Source organism: Asparagus officinalis, chromosome 5 (assembly GCF_001876935.1).
Source record: "Asparagus officinalis chromosome 5, Aspof.V1, whole genome shotgun sequence".
Classification (NCBI taxonomy): Eukaryota; Viridiplantae; Streptophyta; class Magnoliopsida; order Asparagales; family Asparagaceae; genus Asparagus; species Asparagus officinalis.
The window spans coordinates 5,863,285-5,875,308 of record NC_033798.1 but is presented as its reverse complement, the minus strand read 5'-3'; the positions used below and the strand labels follow the sequence as shown (position 1 = coordinate 5,875,308).

Below are 12,024 nucleotides of genomic sequence, written 5' to 3'. Positions count from 1 at the left end.
TCGATAGCCTCTCCTAGCTTCTATGCTCATAGGTCCACACACATCGGTATGTATGAGAGCTAAGAGCTCAGTAGTCCTTTCACTTGTACCTTTGAAAGGTGACCTTGTCATCTTACCCATTAGACATGATTCACATGTTTCAAATGATTCTAAATCAAATGACTTTAGGCTACCAACTGTTTGGAGTTCCTTCATGCGTTTAATGCTAATGTGGCCTAGGCGACAATGCCATAGATTGGCTTCACTTATGTCATTCGACTTTTGCCGTTTTGTATCAACGTTATAAACTTCAGATTTGAGATCCAATATGTATAATCCACTATTATTCGTATGGGCTTGAGCATAAAAGATGTTATTCTTAAAAATAGAAAAACAATCCTTAATGACAAAATTATAACCCTCAAGGTTCAAAACTGAAATAGAAATCAAATTCTTAGTAATAGAAGGAACAAAATAACAATTATAAAGTTCTAAAGCCAAGCCAGAAGGTAGCGGTAGACTATAATCTCCAATGGCAAGTGCAGCAACTCTTGCTCCATTTCCAACGCGAAGATCTATCTCACCCTTCTGCAACCGTCTCCTATTTCGTAGTCCCTGCACATTCGAAATAATGTGAGAACCACAACCGGTATCTAATACCCAAGAATTGGAGTTAGTTGATAAGATTTCAATGACGCAAATACCTGAAGCAGAGGCACCCCTCTTCTTATCTTCCAGATATTTGGGGCAGTTTCTCTTCCAGTGCCCCTTAGCCTTGCAGTAGAAGCAGTCATGCTCAGCAGCCACCTTTATTTTAGGTGTGTTTCCCTTAGGTGGAACAACTGTCTTGCCCTTCCCTTGAGACTGTTGCTTCTTCTGTGGCCCTTTCTTAAACCCTTTCCCTTTGTTGACCATAAGAACATCCTTCCTAGGTTCAACCAAGACATTTTGCTCAGCAGTTTTGAGCATAGCATGCAGCTCATTGAGGGTCTTACCCATGGCTCCCATGTGATACATCTGCCTGAAATTGGCAAATCCATCATGTAAGGAATACAGGATCATATCTGTAGCCATCTCAACATTGTAGGGGTTCCCAAGTCGAGCCATCCTGTCAAACAGGCCTATCATGTGGAAAACATGTGGCCCCACTGGTTTCCCCTTTTCGAGCTTGCTTTGCAATATGGACTTAAGGGTCTCATACCTCTCAATCCTGGCCTGCTCCTTAAAGAGATCTCTAAGATTTCTCATAATTATATAGGCATCCTGATCCTCAAACCTCTATTGAAGACCCGGTTCCATGGCATCCAGCATGAGGCAAGTAACATTCCTTGACCTCTCGCATATTGTTTTGTGACGTGCCTTATCCTCATCAGATGAGTTGACAATCAGCTCTGGGATGGGTGTTTCTAGGACATCCTCTTGGTCCTCAGACCTGAGAATAATTCTCAGATTTCGTTCCCAATCAAGAAAATTGGTGTCGTTCAACTTGTTTTTCTCAACAATTGAGCGGAGCGTGAATTTGAGGTGTTCAGTAGACATAGTAACTACAAAACAGAAATTGAAATATGCAGATAAATTATGCTTGAAATGCAAAAAAAAACTTTATTTTAGACATGTTCTAAATAACAAGTTATTGCATATTCTACTCAATATAATATTGTCCCTTGTGAGTAAAATAATTCCAAGATCCTATCTTAGATGAAACTTGAGCGTACTAAGGCACTTCCCCAAATCTCATGTAATCAAGGTAAGTAAATGCTTTACTAATTATAACACTTTATAATTCTTGGTTGATGGCCACATCATATGTTAACTCATCCTTATGCCTCAAGATCTAAAACTAAGTCTTTTGGCCTCTTGTTGAGTATAACCATATCAAGGCAGCATGCCCCTATTAGACATACCCGCACTATCCCAAGGTCAAGGAAGGACACCTCGCTAGGGCGAAAACTATCCAACGAATTCCAAGGGCCTCATGGTTATGACATGGAAAGGCATAATCTCAATATTCTTTTAAGGGACTTTTAGCATGTAATGGTTGTCTATATATAAGCGAACTAAATAAACAAGCATTCATGCAAGGCAAGAGATAATAAAACATTCACATAATGCAATAATAAAAATTTGGATCCTAGTATGGCCCCTAAAGAGATCTAATCTTCAATAGTCTTGACTTTCTGGATCACCATCCTTTAGTCATCATAGGATCTTCTTCTTCTTGTGTTACATAAATTTGAATAAACTTTCTTGCATAAATTTAAATTACAAAAAATACATAACGATACGCAGATCGTGTTTATCTATCCTAATTTGGGCATATTAGTCACCACATGCAATAATATCATAATATTAAACGTACATGCAATGAAATGTTATTCAAGTAAGACATGCAATTTATCCAAATAAAAAGCATAAATAATTAATCATATTAACTATTTAAAATTAGAAACGATTTCTCATTATTTTAATTCAATAAGACTGTGAATGGAATTAATATCTAATATTAATTAGTAATTTGCCAAGAAATAGAAACAAATATTTATGTTAATTCAAAATTAACCAAATAAGATATATATAGATCTTACAGAACAATTAAATCTTTATTTATCAAATAAAATATCAAATATTTTATAAAATAAATCGTATTTATTATGCATTAATCCAAACATATGATCTATGCTTATTGAATCTAAAAAATCATGAACATGCATCAAATTGTAAGATTAAAATTTGATCCAATTAATTTATGCAAGAGGCTCTGATACCACTGTAGAAACTTTAGATGCTCTAAGCGGAATTGCAGGAAACGTTTTCCTAACATCTAAACGAAGGATCTATTGCATAAATCAATTGGATTAAAAAAAAAGGAAAAACGATTACCTCTTGATGCGTGTTCAAAGCCTTCTCTAATGGAGAGATTAAGAGTCTCACTTGAAAACTCCTCTAGTTGATCCACCCGAGCAAAGATCTGGATCCTTAGAAATCAACTGCTAGGTTGAAGATGAAAGGTTTTTGGGAGAGAAAGTAGTAACACTTTCACGTATATAGAAAAAGTAGAATTGGATTGGATTTTCTAAAAGAAAAACCACTCTTATTTATAATCCACAAATTAAAGTCATATTTAATTCTATAATTAAATATTATCTTTTATAACATTTATAAATAAATTTATCCTTTATTTAACAATAACTCCTTATTATTAATAAACTCTATTTTGAAGTTATATCTTATATAACTTTATATTATATACTTTATATAATAATTCTCCCAATATATCCAGTCCATAAACTCTTAGGGTGTGACCTCGTAGGACCCAATTATAATAGCAATGAACTTTATAACATAAAGTCCATAAATCATAGTTGGCTTCTAGCAAAGCACTATGACTACCTAAAATAACCGGATTGTAAATCTCCATTAAATGTCCCATACCATAATTAGTAATTGCACATTCGATTAAAGGACACAATTCCTTCACAAAGATTCAGTTTTCCCCTGACCCAACCAATGAACTGCCTGAAGTGTGCTCATCTGAACAGAGCGGTGTGTTGGTTGCAAAGGAACATAAAGTAAAGATGAATTAGGCTTTTAAATTACATCTTTAGACCAAAATTTACTCAAAAAACGAATAGCACGCCCGACTCATTCCGCTCCCAAAATTCTAGCTAGTTAATTGCATCTCGATGGTATTAGGCACCAAACGTAGCAAAGGGTAACTTCGGGGCGTCAAAGTGAAAATAAGCCCACAATCAGCGGTTATATTAGGCCCACAAGAGTCAGCAACTGACCAACTCCGGTATATAACACAGGCCCATTTGGTACTCAAGGCCTCCTGAGATCCAGCCCACATATATAAAACGCCAAACCCCCTCTAATCACTCGCGACCATTAACTGGACCCTCGATAGACGGGGAAAAAAAACACACAGTAAGCGTACCTCTTTGCGGAGCGCTCTCGTTCTCGCCAAAACCCTAGAAAAATGTCGGGTGGTTTCTTCAGGGTGAGCGAAACCCTAACTCTCTCCTCGATCGTTTCTCGATCTCAGTAACCCTAACCTCTCGATTTCATCGGATTCGCCCCAAATTTCTCGATCGATTTGACGATCTAAATCTTTTGTTTCTGCTGATCTCAGGGCACGTCGGCGGATCAGGACACTCGGTTCTCGAACAAGCAGGCGAAGCTCCTCAAATCGCAGAAGTTCCCGCCGGAGCTCGATCATCTGGTAGGTATCTCGATCTAGTTCTAGGACTCGTAGGGTTTTTGATTGCCTCTAGGGTTAGGGTTTGTAAATTGTTGGGGGGATTGGTTGATGAGCAGGTGGATATGACGAAGGTGAAGATGGATGTGATCAGGCCGTGGATCGCGACGAGGGTGACTGAGCTCCTTGGATTTGAAGATGAAGTCCTGATTAATTTCGTTTATGGTCTTCTAGAGGCAAAGGCATGTCATATTCTGTAATTTTTTAATTTCGTCATGCCTAAAAATTTTCAACTTTGAAACTTGCTTCAAATGAATTATATAGGAAGTGGATGGGAAGAAGATTCAGATACAGCTTACTGGGTTCATGGAGAAGAATACGGGGAAGTTCATGAAGGAGCTCTGGGGTTTGCTTCTCAGCGCGCAGAATAATGTCAGCGGAGTTCCTCAACAGTTCTTGGATGCTAAAGAGGAGGAAACAAAGAAGAAAAAGGTGAGTTTTTTTGGACAAAAGCTTCCATTATCATGTTGTCTGTTCTAGTATAGTTGACAAGCTAACATGCACGTATGCAATGCATGAAATGGATTATTTTTTAAATGTACGATTATTTTTAGTTAAACTCAATACTTTGACATTCTCGTATCTTCATACATGAGAACCTATTGTCAAACTTTCTAATTTATAAACAAATGAATGAGAAAATGCTGTCATTTCCTCTCTTATACCTTTTATATCTTAATGATGAATGCTTAATTATGTGTATCCATCCTATTTTCGGTACCTGGTTTTGTTGAAAAAGAAATAAAGAGCAAAGAATGGAAATAAAAAAAATTATTGTAAATTAACTACAATAGGAAAGAAGATATGGTTTCTTTTCCTTCAAATTTGGACTTGCCCCTAGTTTGTTCTTTATGTATTAGTATGAATTTTTTAATGAACGTTGTTTATGTTGTAGGCGGAAACAGATAGAATTGCTCAGGAAATTCAGAAGAGGAGAGATAGGGATGGAAGGGAGCCTGAACGAGAGAGAAAGAGCAGATTTGTGAGTTAACTTTTCTGACCAGTTGCTTGTTGTTGTTGTCTGAAGAATTTATCATTTTAACTTTTGCTTGTCTTTATGCCATTCAGCTAGCTTCTCCAATTATTTGGGTTCATGTCCTTCTTTACCTCAAACTACTGTAGGATGGTGAAGCTGATGGCTCAAAGTTCACGAAGTTTTCTGGACCAAGGGATTCTGATGGACAACCTGAAGCAGATAGAGAAGTCGACGGGAGGCATGCTTCAAGAGCAAAGAATGGGTCAGTAGCTATACTTTTTATTGTTTTTATGCATTTTGCTTTAATCTTGCACTTCTATTTGGCTTCTTCCTACATGTTCTGTAATATTCAATGCAGAGATGCATTTTTCTCAAGAATGAAGAGCACATTGAAGGTGGCACATGGCTAGTCTACTGTATTAAGCTATGCAATTTAGCTCTGAAAATCATATTAAGCCCTATTTGGTATTGAGGTTTACTAAAACAGTTACTTATAGTTTGTAGTTGTAGAATATCATATGCAGTCCTATTTGGTTTTGGGAATTACTAAGGCTTCGTTTGGATAACATGAAGTTTTCATTGTTGTGTTTTTGTAAAAAAACACCATGGTGTTGTATTTTTCCCTTAAAATGTTTTCAAAACACCATGTTAATTATTTTTTGTCAACACTAGTTTGACCAATTATAACATTAGTATTAAACATATTATTAATATATTATATATTAATTATAATAAAATATATTGTAAATAAAATATTATAATATTTAGTTGACATTATTATATTATTATAAGTATTAAATATAGTATTGTATAATATAGTATAATATTATATTGTACTTTAATGAGTTAATACTATATTATAATTATCATTATATTATAATTATCATTATATTATAATTATTACATATTATTTTCAAATTATTATATATTTAATTATTTTGGCATATTAATTTGTTATTGTTGTATATTATATTAAGATTTTATAATAATAATATTTTATTATTAATATAATATTATACTATTATCAATATAATATAATATTATACTATTATTCATATAATATAATATTATTAATAATGTTAATATTATGTTATTACTAGTATGTTATTAATAAATTCTTGTATATATTCACATTCATTTTACGTATACAGATATATCATGATAATATATTTATTATTTATTTATTTTATTATTAAAATATGTCTACTATCGTATTATAATTATTTGCTATAAATTATTAATTTGCTTAATTTATTTATTATAAAGTTAAATAATATTAACAATTATAGTATTGGTATTATTAGTAGTATTGTGATTATATCAAATATTATATTAGTATTATTAACAATGGAATTTTGGATTATTAGTTTATTTATATTTTATTATTATTATTTATTATATAATACATTATTAACATATTAAACACCGGTATTTAATATGTTATTATATTATTATATAAGATATTTTAATTATTATATTTTTTATATTATTTAATAAATATTACTAATATATTAAATTAACTATAATATAGTATAGTATAATATAATATAATAAGCATGTTGATAATAACTCTATATTAATTATATTTAATATATTATGTTAGATATTATAATAACACATTCTCAAACTTAAAACCAAAACACCAAACTCAAAACACCTAAAAGGTGTTTTGAAATAAGTGTTGTATTTTTGGTTTGAAGATGATTTAGCTCAAAAAATATCATGGTTTCCAAGCGCATGGTGTTTTATTTTTTGCAAAAACACCATAGAAACAAGTAAAACATCATGATATCCAAACGGAGCCTAAGCAATTCCAATTTTTAAACGGTATTTATAGTTTTGCAATTAGTTTACAAAATGTTGATCTTCAGACATGATTTCTGTAAGAAGAAGGGTTCTGATGAGAAGGAAAGATGAGATGACGAAATGAATGAGGAGAAAATTGTTATTGTCCATTTTTTTTTCTCATGCATTTTTTTAGTAGAAAAAAATTCTAATGTGTAGAATTTTTGGAGAAAACCTTGGTTTTAGACCTGAAGTTTGATGAACTACTGTAAATTACCCAGCAAAGCTCGTTTTTTGTATCTTTAGTGTTAAGTTACTTAACCATAAAATTAGCAGCCAATAAAAAGTTAAACACCATGATTGAACATGCCCTTGATCTTTTGTTTGTTTTCAACTACATTCTTCATTTGGAGCCTGCAATTCATACTGCCAATAGTGGTTGTGCTTGATCAAGTGGTGTAAACAATTTGACCGAGCTATACATGGCTGCTTTACATTTTATAGAACAACTACACTCTTTATTTGCCCTGTCAAGCTTAGATTATGCTTGGGTTTTCTTGTTTTCTTCATTACTATCTGACCTTCCTAATCTTGAATTGTGTAGATTTATGAAAAATCTAAGTTACGTTTTGAATCTCAACCTTGAATATAGAGGAGCATAAATCCTGTCCTTTTGTTCTCAGTCAAGAAAGAAACAACAGTTTTATCAAGCATAATAATGCTTGGAAAAACTTGAACGTGTGCCGCTTAAAAGTAACTTGTTTAACAAGCATACTTTGAGAAGAGAGATCTGCCTCATTAACTGACAAATTGAACTCAGAACAAATTTTCGATGTCCACCTAATGTGGTAAGAACCTTTAGACTTGGTTTGGTAGGGGGGTTGTGGAGGGGAGGTGAGATGAGGTGTGATGAAATGGAGGAATTCACATCAATTTAAGCCTTCATGTGTGGTTGGAAGGAGGGTGATGGGAGGTGGATACTGTTGTAGTTCATTTTCTCTTCTCTGTGTCCTCCCAATTTGGAGAGATTATTCTCTCTCTAGTTTTTTAGTTCTTCCATTGCCNCACCCCCCCCCCCCTTCCCCCCAAAAAAAAGAACTCTAACCAACACAAAATAGTTTTATCCCTCACCCCACCTCCTACCAAACCATGCCTTATTTGGGCTGACCATTTCACAGCTAATTTTGAACTACTGAAATTAAGACCTTAACTTGGACTGGGAGTTATTGAGTATGATACATTTGGGTTAAACACCATTATTATTTTTTCTACATTCTAAATCATTCTTCATTGTGCAGGCACTCAAGATCTTCACCTTCAAATGATCATTCCCCATCTCCTCGGTATTAACCTCATATCTGATAATTGCTATATTATTTGAGATTTATAATTATGATTATTTAAATGTTTAATGCTTAATGAATACTTTTACAGGATTGTACCATCACCAACTAGGTCAACCAACAAGTCCATTTCTGGATCCAGGAGCTATTCAGAGTACTGAACCTTTCTTATTAACCTATAAATTTTTACATCTTACAAATTAGGGTTTATTTTTGTTGCTTGTGTGAGATTTACTTTGAGCGGTGCTACAATTTCACTTTGTATCTATTTTTTCGACTTAATATGTGATGAAGAACACCACCCTCCCCCTCCCCAAAATCAGGGAAAGACGCAAATCGAGGAGTTTGTCTGTTTCATCGCAATCATTAAGGCGTTCTGTTTCTCCTAAACGACGTTATCAATCTCCAGAAAGACAATCACTTTCTCCTACAAGGCGTTATAGGCCTTCTCTTAGGCGCTCAATTTCTCCTCATCGCAGGCAGTCACCTAAACGAATTCGATCTCCTGTGAGACGAAGATCTCCACATCCAAGGTGGAGGTCACATTCACGTCATAGATCTCCCTCTCCCTATAGATACAGGTCTCCTCGTGCACGAAGAAGATCTCCACGACGCATATCTCGTTCTCCATTGCGTCGTAGATCTCCTTCCCCTTTATGGCGGAGATCCCCTTCTCCATTTCGCCGAAGATCTCCGGCCCGCCGACGATCTTCACCGCGACACAGGTCTCCATCACCATCACGTCACAGATCTCCACTTAAAGCCCGGCGGAGATCACCTTCTCCTGTGCGATGCAGGTCTCCTATCAAGAACAGGTCTTTGTCTCCGGAAAGGGTCAGGTCTCCATCTCCAGGAAGGAGATCACCACCCTCAAGGTCTCCAAGACGCCGACAGGGATCTCCTTTCCGCTCACCTAAAAATCACCCTGCAGATTCTCCAACCTCTCCCCCACAAAGGAAAAGGTGTGACTCAGTTTACTTTTCTCCTTTGTTTGTACCTGTGTTTTCTGTGCAACTTCCACATCTGATCTGGTTTTCCTCTTGCAGGAGTCCTAGTCCATATAGGAGTCGGAGTCCATCCCGCCGAAGTCGTAGAAGCCTGAGTAGGGAACATGATGGCCGCACAAATGGTATTAAGTCCAGACGGTACCAAGAGGAGCAATTTTCTGGAAGGTTGTTGCCCCTCCATTATGTGTACTATTTTATGTTAGACGGGAATTCATCTTCATGAACACAGTTGCTTAACCTATCAGTTTTATTGGCAGGACTGCAGCAAAGGATTCACCTGGTAACCATTCTTCAGAAAGAGTGCTGTCTGAACGCCCTGGCTCCAAGTACAAGCCTTCATCACACAGAGTACCGATTTCTTTACGATCTCCCCAGCGTGATGTGGGAAATCAGAGTGGGAGTGGTAAGAAAATGTCTGTTCTATCACCAGAAAACTCTCCAACTGACATGCAGAAATTAAATCCAAGGGCCCATAGAAGGTATGCATCCGTTGTCTTCCTGGTGCAGCAGAACTGTTATGATTCTATGCCTTTTTTTTACTCAAGTATTTTTTTATTTGTAGGTCCCCCAGTTTGTCAAAGAGTCCTGTTAGGCAAACAAATATTAAGGTGCCTCAACATGACAGCCCAAGAAAAAGCAAAGAACATATTACTCGTGCCAGGTCTATTTTAATGTTTTCTGTTGTATTCCTAGAGTTTCTCTTTAGTTACATTCCCTGATATTCTTTTTCCTTTTAAATTATGCGTGGCAGGGAGGTTTCACGTCATAGAACTGATTCCTCACGTAGGAGCAAAGATTCACCCAGAGAATTGAGTCCAGAATCATCCTCTCCTGATAGAAGAGAGTTCAGTCGGTCTCCTGCTTCCCCTGGTAGTCCACCACATTCAGAGTTAAAAAAGAAGGATAGTAGACGGGAAAGGTGATAATCTTTTCCTCTTGTTTTTGTTTAAATACTTTCTTCTCTTCTATGTTTATAAGACTTATAAAGATATTAGAAATCTCCTTCCTTTTATTCTATGTGCTCCCCTCTTTTACCTGAACACGCGGTATTGCAAATGTCAAAACTTTTTTTGGGTAGTCCACCACATTCAGAGTTAAAAAAGAAGGATAGTAGACGGGAAAGGTGATAATCTTTTCCTCTTGTTTTTGTTTAAATACTTTCTTCTCTTCTATGTTTATAAGACTTATAAAGATATTAGAAATCTCCTTCCTTTTATTCTATGTGCTCCCCTCTTTTACCTGAACACGCAGTATTGCAAATGTCAAAACTTTTTTTGCTGTGTGTGCTACCATGATATATTTATGTAAAATCATGTGCATATGGTTCAACAATTGAGAAATGCCTGTTGCAATAGATCTTGTTCGAAAAGAAAAAAAATTCTGTATAAAGCTAGGTAAAAGCTGCCATCATCCCTGGTTTTGGGGTTGGTACTTACCTTTGTTAATGTTCATTGCAATTAAACAATCTTCTCAAGATATTATATTCAAAACTATGGCTTTGCTAGTTGGACTTCATCACTATGGAATCTCAAACTATACAAAATTTCTTTGAGATAGTAGAGACTAGAGAGTATTGGAACTCTGCTGCATAATCCGTTCAAATTTCCAATGTCGCTGTCTTGTGCACTTGAGTACAGGCTTAAGATGACAGCCGCTACAAAGTGATTGATATTACTCCCCTAAATATCATTCTTCTGAAGGCTGTGAGAAAATGACAATCTCATGTGTAAATCACTGATATATTCGGCGCTAGAAATACTTTGTGAATGCTTTGTTAAGTCCTGAAGACTAGTACCCTCAACCTATCATCTTCTACTAATTGGGTTGTTAGGCGCTTCTCCTATTGGATTCACTTAGAAACTGCATGTGGATGACTTCTGTTTGTTTTTTTCTTTCTCTTATCTAAATTGAAAACTACACTGAGCCACCGGTCACTTGTATGCATAAATCTCTCAGTCCATTACTTTTAGCAAGCTTTAAAATGCATGTAGATTGAATACCCTGCAAATTGGACGCACCGTAGTTTTTTTAGGAAGAAAACATACTTAACAACTTACTTCTCCGTACTTTTGTAAACATAACCTATATATTAATTGAAAAATAAGACTGAGCTGCATATTATTTGTGCATAAATCTATCAATCTGGTAAAATTTTACCAAGCCTAATGGAGATTGAACACCCTGCAATTTGGAAATATCCTAAGTCTTTGTCAGGAAGAAAACATATGCTTAACAACTTGATTCTCTGCACTTTTGTAAATATAACATATACTGCACGGGAACCTAACATCAAATGCTATTTTTCCTGGCAGTGATCGGCAACTACCTGTTAAGCTGCGTAAGAGCGATTTGCCTTCAGATAAAACAGAATGTGAACAAGTAGTTGGTGATGAGATGAGAGATCGGCAAGGAGGTGATGAAAATAATGAATTATATCATGAAACGGGATCTAATACAAGATCCAAGAGAAAGATGGATAAAAAAATACGGGACGTCAGAGATTCAGACTCTGAAGACACTAGTTCATACAAAAATGAGAATCCTGAAAAGAGAAAGCACAAGAAGTCTGATAAACGTAAAAGAGACTATGATGAAACTTCTGGGTCTGATTCCCAAATTGAGGGGAAAAAGAAGTCAAAGAGAAGAAGGAAAGATGAGAAAAGGCTGAGGAAGGAG

At 35.5% G+C, this 12,024-nt stretch overlaps 2 protein-coding genes across 2 annotated transcripts in view; one reads left to right on the top strand and one right to left on the bottom strand.

Moving 5' to 3' along the window:
• LOC109841446 lies at positions 487 to 1,227 on the bottom strand. Its single transcript, XM_020410417.1, has 2 exons — positions 684 to 1,227; positions 487 to 594 (listed from the first exon to the last, which is right to left on the bottom strand). The coding sequence occupies exons 1-2, from the start codon at positions 1,225 to 1,227 to the stop codon at positions 581 to 583; spliced, it is 558 nt and encodes a 185-aa protein (XP_020266006.1). The 3' UTR covers positions 487 to 580.
• The window catches only part of LOC109843431 (serine/arginine repetitive matrix protein 1-like), an 8,607-nt gene continuing 455 nt past the window's right edge, over positions 3,873 to 12,024 (top strand). The window contains 14 exon segments of the mRNA XM_020412365.1: positions 3,873 to 3,979; positions 4,112 to 4,201; positions 4,297 to 4,419; positions 4,502 to 4,669; positions 5,133 to 5,219; positions 5,360 to 5,475; positions 8,297 to 8,341; positions 8,433 to 8,495; positions 8,665 to 9,303; positions 9,388 to 9,513; positions 9,606 to 9,827; positions 9,911 to 10,009; positions 10,100 to 10,267; positions 11,661 to 12,023. Of these exon segments, the coding sequence (XP_020267954.1) occupies positions 3,959 to 3,979; positions 4,112 to 4,201; positions 4,297 to 4,419; positions 4,502 to 4,669; positions 5,133 to 5,219; positions 5,360 to 5,475; positions 8,297 to 8,341; positions 8,433 to 8,495; positions 8,665 to 9,303; positions 9,388 to 9,513; positions 9,606 to 9,827; positions 9,911 to 10,009; positions 10,100 to 10,267; positions 11,661 to 12,023 (2,330 nt within the window). The 5' untranslated portion in view covers positions 3,873 to 3,958.